Genomic DNA, 27403 nt, shown 5'->3' with positions numbered 1-27403 from the left:
ATGAGGCCCAATATGATGTAAAATTATGTACAAGTTAATTAATATTGCACAGAGGTTAGAAACAGTCAAATACATTCTGAATCAAACACACAGCAAATAAATGGGAACAAAACAGTAATGGGTTAATAAAACAAAATGTAGAGGGCTACCTTAAGAGGGGAGTACTAGGGCTATATGGTTCCTAAAAAGGAGGCAAAAAAGGTACTATAACCTTTAGAAATAGGCCCAGGGGAGGCCGTACCATCAGTACTCAAGGTTGATTTATAGTCACCAAATGGATCATACTCTTCAACAAAAGTGTGAACAGGAACTACAAAAACAAACGTGGCCTTTTCTTCTTCCCTCTGGGGGGTGAACCCCATTAGTCTGCAGGCTTTCTGGTGGCCCTCTGCAATACCACAAACGTCCATGGCTAGGCAACCTGACCAGAGTCGCCCACTACCATGAGACAGGATCGCTCATAACAGTGCACAGAAGAGACATCCAAGTTCTCAAATTCTCTACCAGTCTTTGGGTTCTTCTCAGAGGTTCTGGACTGGACCCCACTGCTAGGGTCCTTAACCTTGTGCCACTCAACCTCCCTGAAGTGCGAAGAAGCTCCCTTACTCCCGTTGATACATCACAGATGTGCACCTTCTCCTGCTTCTATGTCCTGCCTAGGAAACAGCTGGGCTGCCATGACATTCCCATGTGGACTAGCTGGTCTTGTTCCCTCACCCTCTACCAAGTCTCTTTTCCCCCTATTTATCGCACGTCCAATATGCAATCCTTCACCCTCAGGCCTCCAATCGTTCTCCACTTCCTTCTTTCTGTCTTGATGTTCACCCTCTAGCCTCCAATCTCACACGGTCTCTTCTCCGTTCCCTGTTAACACTCCTCTGAAATCTCCTTTCCACCTTCTCTCCACTCACCACACCACCATAGTCCACACTCCAGCTTTTTCACAAAAACACACACTGACAGACTGAGGTGCTTTGTTTATACACTCCTCTCCTTCCTGGGTGCAACGCTCTGTGAGGGTCAACACCGTTGTGAGCCTTGGCTGGGCTAACCCTTATTGTTTAACGTAGACTGGCTCTTAACTATTTTAGGACCCAATGACGTTTTGGATTTCATTTTCCCATAGGACTATCTCAGATGGAGCGTGCAGTGCTATGTATTCCCTTGTATCCCAAGCATATGGATTTGGCGCTTCGATGATGTGACAAACTCTTTTTCCCATTGAAAAGTGCCTCAGAGCAAGGAAATTGAAGACTACCTCTCCGGAGTATAAATCACATGCCGGTGACCGTAGATTAATAAAACACAAAACACTGCAAAGGGTAAGTGCCAAAAGGACCAAAATGGACTACAGAAAATAATTAGTGAAAAAAAAAAAAAAAAGACAAAACACTCATACACCAAAGCAAAAGCATGCAGCCGTTACGGCCAGCTAGCTCGGCTTCCTCATTGTAGTAATGGTGACACAATTTTGTAAATTGGAATTACATGCAAAAAGCGACGATAAGAGCATTGTGGCTTCAATGCTTAACCCTCATTAGAAATGGCACTCTACATCTGCAGGTTCTAGGACGTTTTCTGTTTCGCTAGGACATTGGGACAATCCAATGATGAGAATAAGCCAGCACAGAAGCTAAGTGGCAGTTCATGGAAAATGAATTAAATTGAAACCCTGATCTAATAGCATTGCTTTCTTTAATTTTAGTCTGGAAACTTTGAGACTTTCTTAATTAAATGTAGCAAATAAAAGGGGATCAGCATTTAGTTGCGGTAAAATCAACAATAGAACTGGATTTTACATGCACATTTTAATTAACAGTTAAAACTATATAAATCGGATATCCTTAACATTCAAAAAATTGCTTCAAACCATTTTCAATAGTATAAGAATAATGCACTCATGACGACGTATATTACAACAGACCATAAACTATTTTATGAAACCCATATGCATTTCAAATGCAAAAAACACAGTTCTCGCTTGAAAAGTATCGATTCTTAGGGATTGACAAAAGAGAAAGTTTCACCTGTAGTCTGGGATTGGCGACATGTGGATGCTTAAAGGAGACCAATTCTGCACAAAATAATCCATCTTTGCTTTCAATTGCTTCAAGGACCTGGAGGAAAAAAAAATAAAAATAAGAGGATGCATGCATTTCTTTATTAACGGATTCAGCCTTGTCCACCGGCCTCGTAAGAAAAACAGTAAAAGAAACCTTTTTCCTAATCAAGCTACAGAGGTGGCAAAATGAGCAAAAAAAGTAGTTTTTTTTTTTTTATACAGCATATTTGTACTGACAAAGCAGCACATTATTTAAATGTCTACTGTGGTAGGTCAGGAGAAGAAAGACCAATAAGTGCCATTTTCAAAGCTTCTATTTCAAAATAGAGAAAATGCATAACTTTACCCATCCTGATGGTTTCTCTACCCAACAACTAAACTAGGGTGCTCGTCGTTAGGATGAAAGTCCAAATGAAGTCTGTCCTCTGTGGTATTAGTGGTAGGGTGAGTTAGCCTAGATTCAGACAAACAGAAGTGCCCTGAGAAGCACTCCCTTCTCCTGGATTGCTCCTCAGGAAGGTTCTCCTTAATAGCAGATTCCCAAAAAGTCTTTTGCTATTTCTCGCAACAAACTTCAAAGTTCTTTCAAGTGCTTTGTCGAGACCCTTGTGTCCTCTCTCTTTAGATTCTTCAAACTCCTTTCTTTGCTTTCTCTTGTAATGTCCTGAAACTGAGTATCTGTTCCAATTCACAGTCCTATTTCCTTGATTATTCACACACAGATTGTTCCACCAACCCTCCTTCCTGTGTTTGATTTTCTCCCCGCTGGAATATACAGGTAAAGTCTCCATTTGACTCTTGTTTCTCTTGCGATTTTCCCATTCACTTTGATGTCCCCAAGAATACCCAACTCTGATTGTTTCACCATTCACTGTGACAAATATGATGAGTACTTGCATACATCTCATTCATTATATGTTCGTAGCCCTCAATGGGATGGGTATGATTAACCCTTCAGTAATTCTCTCCCTTTTAGTTTTTGTCCATCTCACTAGGACAAGGGGGCCAACCCCAATCGTTATATTTGGTTCGCTTATGGCTTGTGAAATCTCCATCCCCTTTTGTATATATGCCCTCTTCCCCAGTCCTCTCGTTGTCCCAGTTACCTGCTGTGTAACAGGTCAGCGTTCTTGTTTTCCTCTTTCTGTTCTGTCAAAGTCGCTCTCCAGCTTTCTTCCTACACACTTCTGTGTCTGATGATGTTATCAGTGATGGAGGGATTATTCACCAGTTTCCCTTCCATGCCACCCGACGGGCTTCCTCCTGTCTGGTGTGCCATGCACCGCAGGAACCTCTCGGCAGATTTTCCTCGACGTGTGAAACCCTGTCCTCCCAGGTTTCCAGCTTCCTCGATCCAGCCAGTTTGAATCTCCTGGGTCTCACTTCCTTGTTCTCCTGTCCCTCCTCTTTTTATGACACCGTATTTAGCGGCTTCCCCAGCTTCTCAAGGGTATCGGACGAAAATACCCAAAAAAATGCTAAATGTGCATTCCCTACGCATTCGGCTGCAACCATAATACTGAATCCCATTATACTGAAAAAAAGGGAGCAGGGGTTTAAGGAGGTGTCCCCCGCTGCCCTTGTTCCTCAGCTCTAAGGGAGTCCCCATTCTCAAGAGGGTAGTCTCTCCTGTGAGGTCCAGCTTACTGGCACCCGTAAGGGGGAATGTTGCATAGTGGGATCCCCACCTCAGCCTCATAGGAAGGGGCTCCCTCCTTTGGGAAAGCGGCTGAATCCCTCGATTCAACACATTACATTCTAGTTTTTTTTCAACATTCAGTGCTTTCAATAAATATAAATGACACATCTCTGAAATGTTTACCTATAGAACGGGTCCACTTGTGATTGGGATAAGGTATGAGATTTATTTATAAATTATAGTTTTAGAACAATGCCTATAGTACTATATGCAGAGGCATACTTAAGGGATGGTGAAGTCTGCAAAAAAGAAAGGGGTCACCGACTCTGGGCCCCACTGTGCTCCTCATCATCAAAAAGGTATGATGCTATAAATACTAATAACTAAGCAAGGATGAACTTTGCAGCTGTTTAACAAGGTGCCAAATAGCAGGCACCGTTGAGATGAGGTCTCATTTACTTTTCTTGTTTATCAATTGCCCTCTCCTATTTATGTGTGGAGATGTATGGTCTGTTCTGCTTGACTAGTTGTCCACCTGCTAAAATAGTAAATCAGTGGAGGAGTTAATTTATTTTAATATTGTGATGAAAGGGCCATTGCTCTGCAGTAGTACAGGAAAGGCTAATGACTTTAGTGCATACTGAGCCCTACACTACCACTAAAAGATCAGTGATCCCAATAATAAAGGATAAACTGGCACAGCCAGACAGGTAGAGCTTCTTTGTTGCTTGTGGTAAAGTTGGCCAAGAGCTGGCTACACTCTTCAGGAGGGATGTGAACTGGTACAGAAGCAATCCAAACTACATTACAGTGTTACCAAAATAAAAATGTCCAACCACGTTTATATAGAATCTTTATTTAAGCCAACAACAATGTGCACAACTAATACAAACCACTACTGGCCAACCCCTATAAGGGAAAACACACAGAGGAATCGGACAAGGGGCACTCTTGGTTTGTAGACCGTGGAATGCAAGCAAAATTGTCAGCTGCAAAATATTAGTTTATGAATATGTCTCACAAAAGGTAGAGAAAGGGGACTTAAGTCACGAGGGACGAGAGTCACTGTAGGGATAGTGCCTCAAATTACTTATGTTCCTGTCTTTGTGTTTCGGCATTGAACCAGATGCCTGGGTGCTTTCAGAGCAGAGTCAGGGACAGGTCAGGGAGCAGCAGTGACAGCATCCAATGATGCAGTGCTTGTACGGCAACATCTTGCAGGTCGAAGATGCTGAGAACAGCAGGAGATGTCAGGGGCTCTGAAAAGACTCTGCAATCCCTGGCGCGGATGAGCAGAGACTGGCCTTCGGCGGTGAGCAGGCTCAGCTGGCTATACACTGTCAGTGTACTTCAGCAACAATGGCTTGGAGCTCAAAGAAGCTGAAGCTGGTAACCTGGCAGGTGGTGGTGAGTTGGGAATGCTAGAAGACTCAGCAGATCTCAAATGTTGGGACGGCGAAGCTTCAGCATGGAGTGAAACTCTTAGATGCAGAGGGGGGCAAAGAGGCCGCCGGAAGTTCCTTTGGAGCACCTTGGATAGCATTGAAGGTGCCCAAGCTGGCACTGAGGCGGTTCGTAAGATGCAGAGAGCCATGGATTGCCTCCTTGATTTGGTGGTTGCTGGGAGGCCTAATCCAGGGTCTCAGGGGCAAAGGAAGTCGTTCCTTCCTTCTGCCATTCCCAACCAGGAGGGAATAAGAGAGCACTTGCTAGGTTCGGTCATCTCCAGTGAGCAGTGTCCTGAAAACCAGTGTCTCGATTGCAATAGGCCTCATCACAGATTGCACATACATGTCACTGAATACTGATGGTGCACCTGGGAGTTCTGAGTTTATGTTGAGGAACAAGACGGGTGGGGGGGCGTTCGCGACAGACTCCCCAGGTATGTTGCGTCTCTTTATACCGGGGGCTACAGGTGTCGCACCATTACGGAGATCTCTTTCCCCAAGAACTACGTCGTGTTGTAGTTGGCAGTGCAGAAGGATACAGAGAGGTGGGCGAGGTTGAAGCTAACATGTATGAAGCGCCTAAACTGTATCAAAATGGTGGTGTTGCCCAAATTCCTATTCTTACTCCAGATGCTTTTAGTGACGATTGGAAGGTCCTTTTTGATGAAGTTAAGACGGCACTGCTAAAATTCCTTTGGGCAGGGGGCAAAGCATAGGATCGCCTAAAGGACACTGATCCTCCTGAATGAGATGGGGGAGTAGGTTTTTCCAGACCTCTCCACCTACTCCAGGGTGTCCCAGCTACGTGTGTTGGTGGATCATCTAGACCCGCTCTCTGACAAACAGTGGGTGCCGATTGATAACGCAAACTTGACTCCTATCTCTCTTGGGGAATGGTTATGGGTGCCAAGATCCCACATTCCGCCAAAAGTGCTGTATCAACCTGTTCTAGAGATCCTGTGGTCCCTCTGGAAGGAAGGGGGTGGGGACAGGTGGCTGTCTACATGGCTGTCATCCTTGAGTTGCATCTGGGCCCCCCCGCTGCGGGATGGTGTGGAGGAACCGCTGGCATTCCAGCTGTGGTATGAGGATTTTGAGCAGTTATTGCTTACAAGGGGATAAGGCCCGAGGGGACCAATTGCTCGGCTGTATAGGGAAATACTGTTAGCGGAGCCCACGGACCCACGCCAAGCCAGAATTAAATGGGGATAAGACCTGGGGAAGGATATCGATGACACATTATGGGCACTAATGTGTAGGAGAGTCTCTTGTTCGACCATTTATTTACAATATAGACACCGCCAGGCCCTGAAACTGTTACATATGTGGCACTACCTGCCAGCAGTGATAGCTTAAATGTATAAGGGATGTGACCGGCATTGTAGGAAATGTAATTGGGCGAAGGGGGGACTACAGTCACATGGCGGGGTGCCACAAAATACAAGCCTATTAGAGAGAAGTTTTATCAAGGATTAAGGGTCTTGATGGGATTCACAGGGAGCTCTCACCATGGTTCCTACTTTTTGGGGTTTGGATAGAGGATGAGGTGAAGAGTGGGCAGATGCTGCGGGTTATGTTGGTGGCAGTTAGGTGTTGCCTAGCACAGTTGTGGAAGAGTCCGCGTGTACCTGTTGAAAAGGAATGGGGGACAAAGGTTTGTGTGCCATTTATGATATGGAATTCCTCACACATCTTTTGGACGAGTCCCGGGCTAATATTGAAGGACAATGGGTACCCTTTTTTGAGATGTATGGCCTGTGACAATGGGGGGAGGGGAGCACAATCGGGGGGTGGGTAATATGGACTGGTCATGGGAGAGTTCAAAGGCTGCTGATTATGGCATGAACGCCACTCAGAAAAGGCGACTCACAAGGAGGTCGTCAAAGCCAGCCCTAGGGTCTTGAAACGGTCCTGTCCGGATACAGCCCCCGGTGTGAACCTACTGGAGTAGAGTAGGAACTACTTCATGGGGGGTGGTGGGGTTGGGGTGGGTTCCAAGGAGGGGCTTCGTACTTTTAGCAATCTACAATTTGAAATGCCAATAAAGTTCAATTTTGGAGGGAAAAAAAAGATGCATTAGAAGCTAGAAAGCAAGTTGAGGTGGGAAAGACTATGCCGATTTTATAACACGGGATTTGAATCTCTATCACTTTTTTGATGAATGCATGCATCTCTCTGTAGTTTGCTGCGAGTTGATGGGGAAATTCTTGGCACTGCCAGGGGAAGCTGCTTGGGAAAGTCTGACACCGTTTACTGTGCGAGCCATCGGCGGCTCTAGCAATTGAAGTTTTTAAATCTACTTTTCAATGAGGATTGTTACTTACTGTGGCAATAAGACCCGAGGCGGCGGGCCAATACCGCCCCAGGTAATGCCCCCGGGGCCGTAGTTACAGGCCTGAGCGTAGCGAGAGCCTTAACAAAGCCCCGGGGGCATTACCGTGGGCGGTATTGGCCCGCCGCCGAGGGGCTTATTGCCATTAGCACCCCGGCCCGTTAGACTGGGGTGCTAATGGCATTTTTTTATCTGTTTCGCTTGTTTCAAAACAGAAAAAAAACAAACAAAAAAATGGGAAAAAAATGGCCGCCAGGAAAGGGAAAACGTAGTCCGTTTTCCCTTTCCATGGCGGCCATCGGGAGAGGACGCGCTGGGAACACAAGTGTTCCCAGCGCGTTCGCTCCCAAGACCAGAAGACAAAAGAAGGTAAGTGGGTTTGGGAGGGCGGAAGGGAGGGGATGGGAAAAATAAATAAAAGTACTGCAGTCTCCGGCGGGGGACGATGGAAGCCTCCAGCCGTGTGGAGGCTTGGAGCGGGGATGGCCCTGCTCCGAGTCTCCACACGGCTGGAGGTTTCCATCATCCCCCGCCGGAGACCGCAGGATAGAAGGTAAGTCCGGTGGGGTGGGAGGAAAAAAAAAAGAATTCTTACCCGAGTCCCCGGCGGGGGACGAAGGAAGCCTCCAGCCATGGGGAGGCTCGGAGCCAGGATTGCCCAGTTTTGAGCCTCCTCATTGGCTGAGGGGCTGCCACGCCCCTCGCCGGTAACAGAGTAGCCGGCACGGACGGCGTAAAAGGGAATACCGTGTGGTATGGCTCGCAAATGACCACGCAGTATTCCCGTTGCGCCGCGCGTGCTGGGTGCGAATGTTTTTTATAGTCCTGTGAACTAAAAATCTGAGTATTTTAGATATCAATCAATACAGGGGAATTTCGATGACAATTATCTTTTGATGGTTTTTGTATATGTGCAAGAGGAGGTTTTTATATTCTATCTTTGTATGTTTATAGTCTTATTTTTTTCATCATTGCTGTAATAATGTGATGAATGAAATTTGTGAAAGGTTTTTCGTTTTACTATAACACCCAAAAATAAAAAGAATTACATTAAAAAAATATTTTATATACAAAAAACACATTATTTACTAGTTCCCCTAAATTCTAACAAAAGAGAAAAATTGGCGGGGTGAAAAACAAAGGACTCCATTATTTCGACTGGGAGGGTTCAGAAGAAGTTTAAATGAGGAAAGCATAGGAGAGAATGGCAATCGAAGCAGTGCAGCTTCTGGAACATTTATTTACTTACAATCTTTTTGTTTACATTTTCTTCGATATATTTTTATTGAAGTAGATAAAAATACATAAAGCTCTGTCAGCACTCCTTATGCAACTAACATTACATAGTACTAAACTCAGATTAAAATGTTCTGAGAGTGTTCCATAAACCTAGATAAGCATGCTAAACATAGATATGCATGCTAAACTAAGTGACTAAGTGAATTTATTAATTCTTTAATGAAAGCTCAATGATCTTAAGGAAACAAAAAGCAACTAAACAACTATAATAAAATAATAAACAAAAGCTAAAACATTTTCCATCACCTGGTTAAACCACAGTATGCACGACTACAAGGTACTTAATTTATACCGAACCTCTTCGCATAGCAATGGGTTTGTCTCAATACAAAGAAAAGATAGGCCAAATGGAAAATAATCTTGTAGGGTCATTTATCATCCTTGCTGGTGTAAAGAGAAATTGGAAGAGTATAGGGTATGTGGACGTGGTCATTATTTGCAAGAATAAAAATCAGAGGAGACCAAATATCAGCATACTTATCAATTTGATTCTTGACGCCACAGATCATGTATCCATACCCAGTTGGCATCCACAATTTTCGCCATACAATTGTCATTGAACGAGGTATCAGGCTTCATCAGGCCTCATCCACCATTGGGCCAACATTATACTGGATGCAATAAGATCTTGTTCATTAACTTGCATTTAGGAGATACCAAATGAAAGATATTGTCGCAATCTAGTGCTACTAAAAGTATAATCACTGGACTGCAAGGTAGCTGTGCATGTCTGACTTTAAGTAACCATATCAATATCCCTTTTCAAAAAGGACATATGAATGGGCAAGACCACCAAATATTTAGCATTGATCCAACTTGCCCACAGTAATGACAACAATTCTGAGATTTTGTCAGGTTAATTTTATGTATATCTGAGCGTGTCAATTACCATTTCAAAAATACTGTTGCCCTCTCTACCACTTTCTCTTGATAACGTTTTTCCGAATGGAGCGAGTTGCTGAAAACACCCACATCTAAATCTCTCTGTGTGTTATCCAATGTCGCAGTTTCGAGTGAGATAGGTTCTCTTAGTCCAAAGGACTTTTGGAAAGCCATAAAATCTAACCCTCTTGGAATAGCTATCTGAATATGTGCAATCTTCCCAGTTGCCAGTTCTTTAATTGAATGCTCAGGGAGCCCCAGTGACAAAAGGGCATTACCCCTGGCTGGTATCAGAGGTGAGATTCAAGTTGCGATAAAACATTGCATTTTTGGCAGTAGTAAAGCGTAGCAGCAGTGGGGGATGGAGGGGGACATTGGAAATATTGTCCCTATGATTCTTTACAAAAGACAACAGGTCAAAAGGTCAACAGGTCACAAGTGATGTTGCAGCAGACTTCACATTCGAGTGCCATTCGAGTGCCACCATAACTTTTTCAGGCAATGTAGTATGCCATTTAAGAACAGATCAAAACGGAGACAAAAAAGGTATAAAGATGTCCATCAGCGGCAGAAAGGTCCACTCACATTTTTTGGGCACTGCAAGCTCTTTGACAGTCACATGGGCTTACCCTTCCATATGAAACTAACAGTTTTCTTTGGAACACGACATAGAATTAAATCAGGGCGTTTTATTGGGAGTGCCTGAAATGGGTATAGCAGACAAGGCATGAAGTACATTTTTAGGCTAGTTATCCTGCCCATAAAACATATTTCAAGTTGAACCCATTTCTTCAAGGCCGACAATAAAGGGGGTATGTTGTGCTGGTAAAGTTGTTAATTGTTGGAATAATATGGACTCCTCAGTAGCCAATATATTTCTCCTCCCGCGACAATGGAATGTTTTCTTAATACGTTGACCATATTACATCACATTCAGAGCTTTAGATTCATGATGGTTAATTGTATACAAAGAAACGGATTGGAAGGACTGTAATTCACAAACAGTTTTTTCACAAATCACTTACCAATAAACGTAGCTCTTCACCAAAAGAACATATGTTGTCTAAAATTGGGGTCCGATAACCCAATATGGCTTTATTCATCTGAATTTTCTGGGCAAAGGATGAAATAGTCAGTGCACACAAAAACGAGTGGGTATAAAGGACATTCCTGTCCAACTCCTCTGTAGAGGTATCCTCACTCATTGATGCAAAACAAAGCTGCATTTTCCTGCAACAGGCAGGACCTTGGATGAAGTCTAGAAGCCATCTGGAACACATTGGCTCCCAGTAGGTTACATTACTGGTTGGTCAATTCAAAGTCATTTTTATTTCTATTTTTGCAACATCATTATTTCCCAGGGGATCCCTTTAAACCATCTGAAGTCCTGTCTGCAAAATGAAACTCCCTTTGCCTACAACTACCAGGACCATGCCTGTATCCTGGCTGAAAGTCTGGACGCCATAGGTATCACTGCAATTGGCTCCTGGAGGGTCATATGGTACACAGTCTCCATTTTCACTGGGTCTCCCCCAGACATCCATATCGGTCGTCTGTAGCTAAGGGCCAAAAGCAGCAATGGGCAACTCCTTCTTCGTGCCTGTAAGGGCTAAAAATGCATCAGGCCAGAGACCTGGTTAAGCCAGGATTTTGATGTGCTTTCCCTTTGCCAAATTCCTGCTTCCACACATTGGGATCCTTCCACCCATTATCTATCCATTCACAGCGGAGCTGGTGTTTCCTCAACAAACCAATGAACCATACTTTTTTGGGCCGGTTAACTTTTCGTTACCTATAGCCCTATTGTAGCCAAACTCATTTTACATTGGTTTCTTCTCAACCAATCTTTCCGACTTCCCTTACCACTCATACACCTATCCTCCCTCTTGGGATGCACACTTCCTTCTCTAGACTTGGTCTTCTACCCTTTATCATTCACCTTCACTTCACTGCTCCTTGTACCCTGTTCTTCTTACCTTCTCTCATACCCTTCCACCACAACTCAGTCCAACTTCGGCCTCACTCCCCCACATCATCCCGCACCTGGTCTTACACAACAGTGCCGTTATCCCAAGAACGCCAACCTCCTCTATCCTCCTCACCTAATGCACAACACCTGCTCCTCTCCACCACCTGTTCATTCATTCACTTGGTCCCTGGAATGAACAATCCCTCTGCCCCAAGTATTCCTACACCAATCGCCAAATCAACTCATCACCCTCAACTTTCACTTCTTGCTACCAGAGAAACCTGGGAACTGCCCTCAAAACTCACCAAGCAGCTCTCCATAAAGATAATTGATACTGTGATGTATCCCAAGATGTCGTCACTGCTTCCGTAGGGGGAGCCTTTTCCCATGAGGCAAAGGTGGTGAGGCTGCTACCCGATAGTCAACCTGGTGGTGGTACTTAGTGGGTGGATCTCGTGGAAGGGGAAAACCCCCTTTGGGACCAGTGACTATCACATATGGAGAACGCAATATTCCCAACATACACATGACCCTAGAACCCCTTCCTGCAGTTACCTCACTTTTCCTCCACCCCAATCCTCTTCAGTCCTACCCTCATATCCCCTCCCTCCCCATGTACTTTTGTGAGGCAGTCCAAGCAGATAGTACTGAGACGAGGAAGATTCCTAGTGAGTTACCACACCAGCACTACTGAGACGCGGCAAAGGTGCAGAGCAATACCGAATAACCATTGGAACCCCTTTTACCAGTCTAGTGATTGACATTTGATCGGAAGAAACCAGATACAAACGGAAGAGGGACTTGACATGTTGTCAAGCCCTTCATGGAGGAACTGTGGTCAGGAAGAACTCAATGTGCAGGCCTGACCGGGATGCCAGAACAGGGAGAGAGAGTCTGAGGCCGGTCCAGGATGTGAGCACCGCAAGGCCCACAGGCAAAGTAAGACTCTGCCCCACCCCCACAATCCCAGAGACCCGGTAAGCGCAAGAGTGTGAGAGCGTGCTTTCCCGGAAGGAAAGTGGACCGCAGAGCAGGGGGAAGGTCCAGGAAGGTGCAGGAGCCCCGCGAGCAAGCTAGCTGCCTCAAGGGAGTGACAACCGTGCAAACCAAACCATAAGGTAAGCAGGTAACAGGGAAGGCGTTGAAAGCTCAAGGAGGTGGTGGCATGAGTTAGAAGCTGTGAAAGAAGGGTATGGGACCCTAATCTACTGAGAGAAAAGCGAAGTAGTACATGGAATGGTACATGGAATGGTACGAAGGCTTGGCAGGAGAGTGAATCAAGCCCACGAAAAGGAAAACTAGGATCAGAATTGCGAGTTTGGGACTCGCACCCAATTAAAGAGACCTGGAACTTGATGGACAGTTCATATAGTGCTTGGCAGGTTAATGTACTAAGCCTGAATGTCCAACTGCAGCCTGGGAAGCATCCAGGCTACTCTTCTTCGTTGCAGTACTTGGTGAGAAGGAACCAGGTCTGCTCACCAGGGTCAAGGACCCACTACAGCTTGTGGAGAGAACCCAGGCAGTTCTTTGACACTGCAGTATACAGCGAGAGGAAGCCAAAGCTGGCCACCAGGCTCTGGGACCCAAGCAACTGCATTGTAAACCTGAAGAAGGCTAGAGGAAGGGAGGCATTCTTCCCCAGCGCCCTCCCAACAGTTAAGGAGTGGCTAAAACCCCTGTGTAAAAGGACATTCTGACACTAGTTATTTCAGTCTAGGAAGGGAAACCCCTCAGAGTTACAGCAAGATAGGGTTTTCTTTTTCATCTTTGAATATAAGTTTATAGCAAACACTATGATCCTTCTGTGTCAAAGTCTTACTTCTGCACCTTTCACTACCTACTCCCGTCTCCCACAACTGTTCGGAAAGGTGGCAGCTCCTTATCAAGAAGGCCTCATCACTGCTCCTCTGCCCCACCTTTGACATCACCCCTTTCAAATATGCCACTATTCAACTACTTCCTCCCACTCTTCACTGTTCTGGCTCTCCATCGACAACCCACTGGTCCTCAACTCCTTCCGCAGACACCCACATGGAACGTACCTCCCTCATATCTGACCACTTCCTCTACAACCAGCCTACCTTCTCAGGTGGGACTCTAAACTGTCTTTCTCTCTTGTCCACTGACCTCACTCTTCTCCAATGACCTATTGACCCCCTCTCCCACAAGATCAATCCATTATTCACTTTAACATCTTGGTTCCTCCACCCTCAACTCCTCTGCTCGGTTCTTCAATGACTAAAAGAAAATGTAGTTAGGACTCTTGCCCATACCTTGGTGAGGCAATTACCTCCCTCTGGTCTCCCTTCCCTATTCATGCCTCTTCCAGTGAACTGTGCTTTTTCTGACTTACCGTATCAAGTTATGAACCCCCCTCCCCCTTTTGCCAAACACTATCCTGCTTGTACACATACCCCTTCCAGTCCCAGTCCTCAGCCCCGGATTGGCTTGGATATTCAGACCCTACAATATGCACTGTGACCTACGACACTGGCGCAAATCACAGACAACCACCTTACTCCTAGGCTACAAACAAATCCCTTCCTCCCCTCACCTGTGCACTGGACTGCTAAATCCTCCTACTAAACAAACATAATTTCCTGTGCCCAATCACCTATGCAAACTTGAAACTACCCTCCAAGCTTTGTTCACTCCTCCCAAGCAAATATCTATTGCTCCCTCCCTTTTTCCTAAAGACTGCTCACAAGGTTTTCCTCTAAAGTTCGGGACACTCATCACCAACCTATTTTACGCTCCTAATGATTGGTTTTCACCTTACTCAAATACTTTGTCCTTATCTCTCCAATGCTTCAACCTCTCTCTCGCTCCCCGCTGGACTCTTCTGTGCCTCCTTCTCCTTCAGGTCTGCCTCTGGCCTACCCCTATTGAAGTAACATCTGCTGACACAAATGTCAAAGCAAACGACTGACCAGTTTTCCTCCTTCCCCATTATTCAAAGTTCATTGAGAGATTGGTCTTTAACTGGATTATCAAGTTTCTGGAGGATAATGGCTTTGGCGATCAACTTCAATCTTACTTTTGTAGTGAGCACTCCACTGAGATGGCACCCATGCAAGTCTCCAACTTTCTTATTTACCACTCCACACTCTCCATTACTCATCCTTTTGGACCTCTCTGCTGCTTTCAAGGCTGTCAACCACTCTTCTCCTCCCCGCTCTCCTGGACTTTGGATTTCATAAATCTGCTCTCACCTGGATGGCCTCCGACTTTCCTTTAAAATCTCCTGGAACCTTGCATATTTGTGAACCTACCCCTAGCCTTGCTGCCATTACACATGGATCAGTCATTGGACCTCTGCTCTTTACACTGCCTCTGCTGCTCTAATTAACTTTATCACCATTGGGAAAGTCAATTGTTTAATAACCCCTACAAAAACTAATCTTCACTCACGTGCTCAGCAAACTGGACTATTGGTTGAGTCTACTCCTTGGCCTACTGCTGTACTCCCTCTTCCCTCTAGAAAAGGTGCTCAACTTTGCTATCAGCACTCTTTACAACCTACCCAGATCCTACCCCACTTATACCTTCTCCAAGCATAACCACCCCCTTTTCAAGTTCCTTCCCTTAGTCTACAAGATATCAATCAACGGGCCCCTCAGGACCAGTCCGATTTAATCTTTCTTGCTCCCTCTGCTCCATGTCTGTACTCAACCTCACTGTCCCATGCCGCCCCAGTGCTTCCTCTCACTTCCACTCTTACTCTCTACTCACCCTGCTCCCTTGGAATCCAATGTTCATCACAATCAAAGGCAGCCCCACAATGGATGTCTTCAACGCTTGGATTAAAATGCACCTACTTGCATAAGTGGGTGCTTACCCTTCCCTCTCTCCCATCCTCCCTACCTGACCACACCACTAACTCCAGTGACGCCTAATAATGTACATTTGTATATTTATACAGTATTACTCTTTAGTTTTAAGCACTTGGCACCCTACTATCTACCAAGCTGTCTGGCTAAGTGTGATGGTCTAAAGACAAACACCTCATCTGTCTTGGTCCTCCTGCCCCCAACCTTTCTCGCTCCCCCCCCCCGAGAACAAACTAGTGGTCCCTGGTCGATATTCCCAATGTGATGCAAATTATGGGGTTTGTGCCTTTCAGACACTCGGATCCTGCTCCATTTAAACCATTAACGCCCTTCTGTTCCTGTCCCGAGAAGTCTCACTTTCTCTTGCCTCCTACTCTTCTCCCTTCTACTCCGCCGGTTTCTCCGTCCGCTCCCAAAAGTCTCTCCTCTGTTACTCTCTCGGTCTACCTCCATCCTCCGATCTTACTCCCAGGTACTCTGTCTCGTCCATACCGCTGCTACTCCCCCACTACTACTGCTCCCCTTTCTAAACTCTACCACGACCTTATCCCAGTGTCACCACTCTTCACTAAAACCCAAGTACCAATCTCTTCCACCAACCAATACCTCAACTTGCACCCTCTTAATAATTCCCCTTCCCCCGTGCCTTCACCCAGTCCTTCCTCCATCTCGTCTCATGACCTCCTGCTCCTCATTTGATGTCACCGGAAAAACAAACACACTTCCCTGCATCCGGTTCTCCCTTTTATCGTCCCTACCATTGGCCCCATGCCTCAACTGGAACAACGGGCCACCCACTGCCTTTACTTTCCCCAAGGGAGGGTTATACATTGCAGAAACATTCAAAAGGGCTGGTAAGCCCCACAAGTTCACATATGCGGACTGCTGGTCTCAGGAAATGGCAGTCCACAACCGTCAATGTACACACTTGCATCTTGAAGAAATGCACTAAGAGTTAACATTTCAGGAGTAAGGCTTTTCCTCCGTTGTAATGCCGAAAAGAATGAATGTGTTCTTTCCAAATGACTTGTTGTATGGCCAGGCTCCTGAATAATTCTTGCAACAAGGATACCAACATAGAACTGGAGATGTTTACAGGTCACTGCTAGGGGAAATCCACCAATTCGTACATTTATTTTCATCTCGATCTATTTTCAGCTTCATCTTTACATTCAGGGAACATGAGCCTGCTTGTCAAATCAATTACTTGTTTGTCCAGTAGAACCTCTTCCAGCCAATGCTCCAAGGATTGTACTTTCTCCGATATCTCTCAGACGGATGAAAACTCTTATTTAATGTCCAAAAACAATGATTGTAAATCAGACTTTGTAGCAGGAGCATATTCCTGTTGTACAGGCAGAGATGAAGGAAGTGGTTGTTGTGAAATGCTGAAATCAAAAGTATGCCAGGTTCCACGTTGTCTTGATATTTGAGATTTGTCCATTCAAAGCACCCAAGGAAGATTTGACTGTTGCTGGCATTGGAGTAGTTCTAATTGGCCTATTTTTGCCCAAAATATCAACCGTAGCGTATTTCATGTATAGACTGGCAACCAACGCTGGTTTCCAGATCAAGCTTTCATTTGTGGATTGGTAATACAAGAGGTGAAATGCCCAACTTTAAAGGAGGCAATACGATCTATGTCTCAGCAATCCTCAGATTTAGTTTTGATCCACCTCACTGCACAAGCACCGGGTCTGTAGGTAGTATACCAAATATTGTTTTGTTACTGGCTACTATCCTTAGCAGGAAAAAAGTAGATTGATCAGGGGTTGAGTTTGGTTAGACGCAGTTTGCCCTTCTTAAGTATGGCCACCCTCACAACCATTTCATTGTTGCTGCTTTGTATGAAAGTCACTCAAAAACCATCATCTCTACTTATTCATGGGCATGGAACTGGGACTGAGAACAGAACGCCAAATCCTGCTGGCCAAAGTCCAACAGCTCCATGAACAGAATTAAAATCTCCACAATGCTCACCAGCATACCAGTTTCACTCAGCACGAATGACCGCTTCGACGCTGCAGCCCTCAAGAGCCTACAAGACCGGGAGGGCCACCTTATCCAACCGGGTCCGACTACGAAGGTAAAGGCTCTCGCTACAGAGCAAGAGCGGAGATCCCAGTCCAGTTTAGTTGGACATGGCAGGCTCCCACCTACAAGACAGGACCAGCGGGGGAGGGGAGGAAGGGCCAGCCCCAATCCAAGACATCATTCAACCTTGCATCGAGAGGGTCCGAAGCTGCATCAAGCACTTACTTCCAGAAGAGGTCAGAGGGTCAGTAAGTGGGCCATATTCCACTCTAGAGCATCCCAGACGTCCCCGCCACCCGACAGCTCTGGAGGGAGGAGGAGCCTGCTACGCCTTGCCGCACTGAGACTCTCTGTGAACCGGCTGGCTCCGGCGTCCTGACGGCTCGAACAGCCTGCATCCTCACCCTCTGCCTCATACGAGGGTTCCCGGCCTCTCCGCACCCGACGCATCTCACTCTCCAATCCTGTGGCCCGCTCGCCGGGCGGGAGAGGCCCTCCAGCTGGGAAGCCTGGTTGAGCGGGAAGTTTTCCCCAGTCCCCCACAGAGTAGGGGATTTACCCTTCAGTATATATACTTTTTGTCAGCCCAGGCTGACTTTAGGGTCGTAAATAGGACTAGGGTACCGAATCACATTCAGGGTTCCCTAGCCCTACAACGTGTAGTGTTCCTTAGAAACAGTCTACCTTTCTATTAGACTTTTAGTAGACGGTTCTTACTATTTATTCTTTTCTCATACTTTTTATTTTTCACATTCTTATTGTTTTTTTCTCTGTACTATCTTCTAAATCTACAGCTTTTTTTGCTCTTCACTTTGTTTTTCTGCTGCAATATCCTTTGGTTAGGATATGGCAGAGAATGCCACATTGAGTTTCAGCGAGGAACAAATATTGAATATAATTGGACGCCCTTCATTCTTTGACCAAGGGGAAAACACAGCCCCCATATTAACACAAAGTAATACTGAAGAATTGTTAAAATTAAAGAAGAAGGGATTTAGAACAGAATTGCATGGCCACTTTCTGAGGGAGTATTTAAGAGCAAGCATCATACCAGCTGGTCTGGTTATACACAATGAGCCAGGTTTATTCCTGGAAGACGAGGAATACAAAACGGGCTTTAGCAAAATTGCCACTAAATGCAGCAGAGATCTGATGGCCCTGACGATCTCAACAGCACAGAGACTAGCAATAACAGTACAAAAGGAAATTGAGACGGATGAACTTAAATTCAAATCTAATCCTCTAATTGTCAATGCGGAGAAGAAATTAAGAGAAATTGAAAAACTTTTTGAAGAATTTAAAACATCTACATTATCAAAAAAAACCAAAAAACTCAATAAAGATATCCAAGAGTTTAGATTAGAGAGAATATACCCATACCTGAGTGCAGAATATTTGCAACAAAAAACCAAGAAAGATCCCAACAGACCGGACGAAACAGGAGGGGACCTAGAAGGTGGGTGACATTCTCGGACACTAGCAGTGACTCTGCAGGGGATGACCAACACCAACTGGGACCCCAACAAACCTTTAGATCCAGGGGACAAAGACCTTTTTTAGGGAGAGGCCAGTTTCGAGGCTATCAAGGGGATTTCTACAGCCAGCCATGGGACACGTGGGGAGGAAGAAGGTGGCAACGACCACGCAGGAGAGGCTACAACCAATAGAATCCCCCATTATTCCCCAGGCAAGAAATAGGGAAGTTCAAACCATTCCAGTTTTCAATCTATCAGATATAGCATTGTCTGACCAGCAAATTCAGCTCCTCACAAAGGGCTTTCGTTCGTCCCTACTAATAGGACGGATTGGTATTCTACGGAAATTGAGATGAAACAATTTTTCAGAAAAGTTAGACTTAGTAACTTTTTTTGTGAACACGGGGACCATGAGATTGCGACAGACACTGGACTAAGGGTTCCCTCGGTCTTTACTCCATCAGATAACCAGGTGGCGGATGAAATTGTCTTATTTGAAAAATGTGTTTTGAATGATCTGAGAAGACTCCAGAATATAAACCATCAGGTTAGAAATAATCTCTCAAATAAAGAGAAGAAAGCACTGGAAGAATTAACATCAAACCCCAACCTGATCATTAAACCCGCTGATAAGGGGGGAGGTATTGTCCTCTTCTCTTGGGCACGATACAATCGTATGGCCTTAGACTTGCTAGAAGACACAAAGCTATTGCCACCTGAGGAAGGATCCTTCATCAGACATAGAAAAAGAGATCAGGGATGTCACACAATATGCAGCAGATCGATCATGGATAACAAAGGAAGAATTTGAATATCTAAATTACTCGGAAAAAAGGACTCCTTTTTATAGCCTTCCTAAGATCCATAAGGACCAAATACATCCTCCGGGTAGACCGATTGTGTCGGGCTGTGGTTCAATCTTGGAACCTCTGTGCAAGTTTATAGATCTATTTTTGCAACCGATCAGCCAACAAACAGACACATATCTGAAAGACACCACAGCAACCATAAAAATCTTTGAGGGAGAACCATTTGATGAAGATCAGGATTTTCTAGTCACGATGGATATTACATCGCTCTATACTAACATCCCTCAAGAGGAGGCAATAGAGATAGTCCATCTTTTCCTCACCCATCAGGCGACCCAACATAGGGTCCCAGCGGCTTTTATAGTCGAATTGATGACTATTGCTCTACAAATAAATTTCTTTATTTACTCAGGTCAGTTCTTCCTACAAACAAGAGGCACGGCAATGGGAGCAGCATTTGCTCCCAGCCTTGCGATTTTGTTCATGGCTGCTTTTGAGATGAGATATGTCCTCTCAGAAAACAACATCTATAGACCTTATATTAGAAAATGGTATAGGTATATTGATGATGTGATTTTCCTATGGAGGGGCAACATTGAATCCCTACAGGAATTTTTTGCCTATTTGAATTGCCAGCATAATACCATCAAATTTACGATGTTGCATTCTAAATCGACAATCAATTTCCTGGATTTATGCACTAATGTAAAAGTAGGACATCTGACTTGCTCCCTGCACAAAAAAACTACCGATAGAAACACCTTTTTACACTTTAAGAGCTTTCATCCAAGATCTCTTAAAGAGAATTTGCCGTTTAGTCAATTTCTCAGACTTCGCAGAAACTGCACAGAGACTGCTGATTATTACACACATGCCAACAAACTTGCCAGTGACCTCAAAGAACGAGGCTACCCGAAGAAATTGGTGTCTCACTCCCTCAAAAGAGCGAGATTTACCCCCCGGGAAAATTTGCTAGAGCCCAGCCTGAGGGAACAAAACCAGAACCGCATAACATGTGTCACAACTTACAGCACACAATCTTTTGCGATCAAGAAGACACTTTTGAAGTATTGGCCAATGGTGAATAACTGCTTACAAGATAAAGGCAAACCGTTGTTTGCCTTCAAAAGATCGAGAAATCTGAGAGACAAACTGGTGCATTCAACGAGCCACGGCAAGCCTAACACAAGCCTTAGAACTCTCAGACCATTGTTGGGACACTACCCTTGTGGAAATTGTCGGGCCTGTAAATTCACAAGGAAAATGTCCAATTTTAAAATTCAGGAGAGAACATGGGACATAAGTTTCTTATCCAATTGCAAAACATCGAATGTAATATACTGCATCCAATGTCCATGTGGACTGAGGTATGTGGGCCAAACGACAAGATCAGTGCACATAAGGATCAATGAACATCGATCCAGGATTAGGTGCAAGAACCACCAAGCACCAATGGTGTCTCATTTTGTTGCTTTTGCACATACTCCTGATGACATTCAATGGTGGGTGCTAGATGTTGTGAAAAACAGCTCCAACCCGAAGAGAGCTTTGAATAACAAAGAATCCAGATGGATCCATCGTCTGCAAACCCTTGATAAATCGAGAGGACTCAATGAAGAATCTCCCTCCTATGAATTCCCACAATGATTTCGGGCACGCTTTAATCTAGCCTTGTGTTATGCTGTCAGTGATCCTTGAAAACAATGTCATTTTAACATACTTACATAGGGCTCTGCAAAAAATCCCTACAATATTTTTTGTTTCTTAAATAGGGCTTTAAAATCTAACTCTTTTTAACGGGGGCAATACAGCGCCTTCCCACCTTCATTGATTAGACAGCCGATTTAGCCGTACTGTTGAAGCACACTAGACTTTTTAGATCTATATTTGCTCACATGGCACCTATTACACTCTGACCATTAGAGGCTATCAGTCATCTTCACCTTATCCACCACCTGGTCTAGTGCCCTTTTTGCAGATCCCGGCAGCCATTTTTCCTCCCTAGCTGGCTGACACATCAGTCATCCTTTGTACTTCACTTACTTCCCCATAGCTGACACACATGAGGTATAGTTAACCTTATGGGACATATGGCTATTTCTGAACAGCCTGCAGCTATTTGAGGGTTATTAGTTTGCCAAACATCATGGCACACACTACCAAGAACTTATTGCCATTAAGTCTTAGACTCTGATTACATCCGTTATTTGGAATATTGGCCCTTTTCAATACAGAGAAACCCTCTTGGGCAGGATACACTGTCCAACTTGGCCGCTACCAAAATAATGGCGCACTTCCCCTACATGGACTGTTGTTTCAGTTTTTAAACACTATGGAAGCGTGGACTGCCTGCTGTACGTCACGCAACTCGATGCTCCAACACAAACCATTTCCAATATCTTGGAGCACACACAGGCTGCCCTGTTTACTCTGTACCACGGTAACGGGGTGACCTCTGTGCAGCACGTTATCAAACGGGCTGTTTTATTTGGATTTCCAGAGCGATGACATGTGCTCTATTACTTGAAGACTCGTGTGCCTAATTACAGTGGAGGAAGCAACTCTGCCGTATTGCAACTAGCTGGTGAGTTTATGTCTGCTGCCCCTTAACAATTTAAATCCTTTTTTTCACAACTGCGGCCAGCACACAATAATAGTGCACTTTTGACATGCCACTCGTTTTTTCTTCTCCTTCGTTCCTAGACGGATTCACAAATAGCGAACAGCCAGCAGCCACAGAGACTAGAGTTAACATGAAAACACAGGGCCCCTTATGGCCATTACAGCAAGGTATTGCTTTTATTCATATGCTTTACCTTTTGATACTAACATGTTATATCCTCTTTGAGACTAGAGGATAATAAATATACATATTGTGGCTTGGTTTCTTGTCTTTCCTCAGGCACGTTGGAACAGATACAGACTACATCTGATGAAGTGCACCTTGGTGCCTTTCAGTGAGTCGATATTTTTGCATTTATATCCGGGCTTGCTGGACTTGTGTTTCAGCGACTTACCTAAAACACTATTTGAGGTAAAGTTTTGTTCTTAGTTTTTGGGCACACTTTTTTGAGACCTGCTTTTCTTGCATCATTGAGGGCCCCTTGCTTTTAATGCCCCATTCCATCAAGGCGAATTAGTGTGCACATGGGTCAGTTTTTTCTTCCCTCCTACTGAAACCATAATGTGGCTTTCCTATTAAATCATTCACTCTTTCATTTACTTCAATTTCTTTATTTTTGGTTAGGAGTGACATATCTTTTTATTCTTTCGGAGCACGATCCTTCAGTGCATGCTGAATCACTTTACACTGAGATCGGGTGTGTACTCTTGCTCTCCCTTTCTGTTCCAGGGGCTGTATTGAGTATCTGCTTAGAATAGGTCACTCTTGAATTATTTATTTGCTACAACCCTGGGTTAGGAATTGGAATGTTTTTAGACATTGTTCAGCCATCGCTACGTGGCTCTTTTAACTTTAATATCCCCCTTTATTATTTGTGTCTCTTTTCCTAGGGGTTAATGTCTTACACATCTGACCTTTGGTCCTGAGGAAGGCGTTTTCTGTCAAAGTCTTCACGCCGAAACGTATTTGACCACACCTGGTTGACCTTTTTCGGCCCCCAGAGGTGGCATCTGTGACTGCATCTGCTAGGCCAGACCTTATACGTAGACCCGAGCAGTATTGTAAGAAGTGAGACCCGAGCAGTATTGTAAGAAGTGATTGGCAAGTGTAAATACATTAAAGAAATTGACACCAGTCACTTGTTCTCAAACCCTACAAGGAACAATAATTGGACATTTTTCCCTCCTTGGCACTCTTGACATATAGAGTTGAGGATTTCCACAATTGAAATAGGATGGAAACTAAGTAACCTTAGAATACTTCTTTTACACAGAAGAAGAATGTATTTTTTGTGACACTCAGTGTCTTTACTGAAAGGAAAGTTTCTTCTTTTTTATGTTTAATTTTTTCTTGTTTGTTTTTTCAAAATGTATAGCTTTTTTTGCTATTGATGCATGTTCTTTTGATTATTATCGTTTTGTATGGTGTATGATTTATTGAGATATCGTTGATCTGACTGTCATATGTTTCGAGCCTGATACAAAAAAAGAAGAAAAAAAAAGTGTCTAATAGTTTGCGAAATGACACAGAGGCTCATGTGTAAAAGATTGTCTTATGTTCTTTATTAAATAATGAAAAACATCCTTGATGTGTATGGTGAGATTTCATATCTAGTTAAGTGACAAAATCAAAGTAAATGATTGTTGACAACATCAGTTGCACTATTACACATATGTATGATGGCAGTGTGTACAAATAGAGAATATTAGGACACCACCTGAAATTAAGGAATAGCATACTCAGTCAGCAGTGATCCTTTTGTGACAGATTTTTGTGCAAAAACTCCAATTTTTTGTTTGGTCAGAGAGAAAGAGGTGGGTATAGGTAATACATATACCATATCACCAGTTTATAACCTGTGGGGACATATTTTGTTGGTTTGAGCGGGAAGATCCACCAGGAATACCAGTGAGTGTGCAGGGGAAAGTGCGTACACTCGCCACACCAGACTCCTCCTAGAAGCAACACGTGTCCACATCCTGCCCCCTGCCCCTCACCGCTCAAAAATCATGTGTGTTGATAATCTTGGGGCTAAAATTGATGCTCTGACCTGCAAAGTAGATCTCTCCGCAGTCCAGATCGATAAACTCTGTAGCCGGATGACTGAAGCAGAGCAGAGGATTGGCGATGGGGAGGATAAAGTGGAGATTATTCAGACCATCAAGAAAGTGGTGGCCAAGAGCGACGACCTCGAGGGAAGATCCAGGAGGAACAATATACGCATTACTGGTGTTGGAGTCCACCCCCGTAGACGATATGGAGGCATTTGTTGAAAAACTACTCATGGAGGTCCTTGAAAATCCGCCAGTCACAAGCATGTTTATGGTAGAGCGAGCACACAGGTCCCTAGCATCTAGACATCCCCTGCGGGGCACGGGAGAGAGCTATTATTGGTAGAATTTTTAGTCACTCAGACAAAGATATCCTACTCCGCACCAGCAGGGAAAAAGAAAGAGCTGCGATGGGGATCGGGGACCACGCCTTTTTCCTGATTTTAGCCTGCAAGTACAAGACCAAAGAAAAACATTTCAAGCAGTGAAAAATATCTGGGGAAGAAAGGAAGTTCACTACTCCATGCTATTCTCAGCCAAGTTCAGGGTAGTGCATGACGGCAGTAACCTTTTTTTTTTTAAAACTTTGGTTTTATTAGAATTTTCTTATTATAACAAACTGGGCAAACACAGTGGTACATATAATGCATTTGACTGGCCCGTTCAACCCTTAGTCCCACCCCCTCCCTCTACCCCCCCTCCCCAACACTGCCCCCCCCCACTATTTTACTAGAACTTCAGTCTTGCGAGACAGTTAGTGCTCTTTTCCTATCTTGTGCTTAGGAGAAGATGTGATGAGTGACCAATATTTTACAGGCTAAGTTATAGTTGCCGTTCCCCGGATCGTGGGTACTCAGTCCAGACCCCACTTGGCTCCTAACCCCCTTCCCCGGGCATGGGGGGGTGTTTTGTGTCAGTAGACGTCCCATCCCCAGGACTGTTGTACTCCGTACCAGTTGGCCAGGAATGTGCCCGAATCGTTCTTCACCATTGCTGTGAGTTTGTCCATCAAGAACATGTTCTTTACCTTCTGCTGCCATTCCTCCTTGGAGGGGGTTTCCGGGGCCTTCCACCTCTGTGCCAGGGCCACCCTCCCCGCCCTCAACATTGTTTCCGTCATCCTTGAATATCTATGTATTTCCAAGTCCTCCGGGGGGAGACCCAACAGCATCGACAACGGGTCCTTGGGGAGAGGCTCGTCTGAAACCTCTGCAATCCAAGCTCGAACCCTTCCCCAAACGTCCTGAACCTTTGGACAGAGCCACCACATATGTTTCCTGGATCCCCTCTGGCCACATCCCCTAGGGCACATTGGTGATACGCCCGAGAACATTTAAGATAGTTTCACTGGGTACCTATGCCACCCCTGCAGTATCTTGAAATGATGCTCCATGTCTGCAGTGAATACATTTCCGTGGAAGGCGATCTTAAAAATCCTGGACTAGGCGTCCTCCGAAAGGACTCTCCCGGCCAATTCCTCCCAGTATAAGTGGAAACTTCGTCTCCCGGGGAGGTTGATGGTGTTCAAAATTTTGCACATGCTTGACACCGCGCCCTTTCTCGAGGTCGCCGTGTCCAGGAACCTTTCAAAGGGGGTCAACTCCCTCCTAAAATTCTGGCCCCACGCTTGGTCACACAGTATGCCCTTGAGACGAAGGTACTCAAAGATGGAAAGGGACCCATGACCAAGTGCATCTCTCAGGTCATCGTAAGCTAGGAATTCTCCCTCCCTGAACATCTGCCCTGCCAATTCCATCCCCAGATCTGACCAGGTGTGTGAGTTCCGGAACCCTCTATTGCCCAGGTTGAGGGGGAGACTCCAAAGGGAGGACATCGGGGAAGGCCATGAAGTGAGATGGACTGTCTGTGGGCCCTCCTTCCAAATTTCCCAGAGGACTCCCAGGGACGGATGGGCTCTTAACTTTCTCGGGATAGTTTTGCGCGGGGCCCATAGGAGATCCCTAACCTTCAAGGGGTGGGTGTCCATGTCCTCTAGGTATGACCAGTACGTCCTCATCCCTTCTTTCATATGTTCTAAGAGGACCCTCAACTGGGCTGCTCGGAAGTAAAGGCGGAAGTCAGGAAGCCCGAACCCCCCCTCCTCCCTCGGCAGTGTCAGAGTTGACCTCCCCGTCCTCGGTATTTTCCCCTGCCAAATAAATTCTCGGACTGCGTTCTGTACATCCCTAAAGGTCTGCTCTGGGACGATGGTGGGGAGTGCTGTCAACAGGTATAGAAGCCTTGGTAAGACATTCATCTTGACCGCTGTCATCCGGCCATACCATGATAGGATCATCTTGCCCCATCTCCGCAGGTCCAATGTGATCCCTGCCATTATGGGGTCATAGTTGGTGGGGGCTAGTTTAGACAGGTCCCTGGTAAGAAGGACGCCCAGGTATCGTATGGAAGCCTTACCCACTGCAACCCCTTCAGCCTATCCAGCTGGTCTAACTCAGGGTCTCGTTCTTTCATTGGGAGCAGGACTGATTTCGTAGCGTTGATTTTTAGCCCAGAGAAGCGGCCGAAGGTGGCCATCAGGGACAAGAGGGGGGGGGGGGGGGGGCGAGGAGGCGGGACTCACCATATAGGCCAGAATGTCATCTGCAAATAGGGATAATTTGAATTCCATTTCACCTCTAATTCCCCTGATGCCTGGATGTGCTCTGATCGCTATGGCCAATGGTTCCATCGTGAGAACGTATATCAAAGGGGAGAGGGGGCAACCCTGCCTGGTTCCCCGCGAGAGAGGGAAGGACCCGGACAACGTCCCGTTCACTTGAACCCTTGCCGTGGGGGCTCTGTAGAGTGCAGATACCCAGCTCCTAATGTGAGGCCCGAAACCCATTTTTCGGAGGAGGAGTTCCATGTATCTCCACTCCACCCTATCAAATACTTTTTCGGAATCTAGGGAGAGGACACATGCGTCCAACTCTGATTCCTGTGCATA

General features: G+C 45.2%; 1 protein-coding gene across 3 annotated transcripts in view; it reads right to left on the bottom strand.

Moving 5' to 3' along the window:
* PCID2 (PCI domain containing 2) overlaps positions 1–27403 on the bottom strand; it is a 640141-nt gene that overhangs the window by 525850 nt on the left and 86888 nt on the right. For all 3 annotated transcript variants that reach the window (XM_069637154.1, XM_069637152.1, XM_069637153.1), the window contains exon 3: positions 2028–2117. In XM_069637154.1, the coding sequence (XP_069493255.1) occupies positions 2028–2117 (90 nt within the window). The remainder of the gene's footprint in view (positions 1–2027; positions 2118–27403) is intronic.

This window comes from Ambystoma mexicanum, chromosome 7p, assembly GCF_040938575.1.
Source record: "Ambystoma mexicanum isolate Mex_15411 chromosome 7p, UKY_AmexF1_1, whole genome shotgun sequence".
Classification (NCBI taxonomy): domain Eukaryota; kingdom Metazoa; phylum Chordata; class Amphibia; order Caudata; family Ambystomatidae; genus Ambystoma; species Ambystoma mexicanum.
This window is presented reverse-complemented; position numbering and strand designations above follow the sequence as displayed.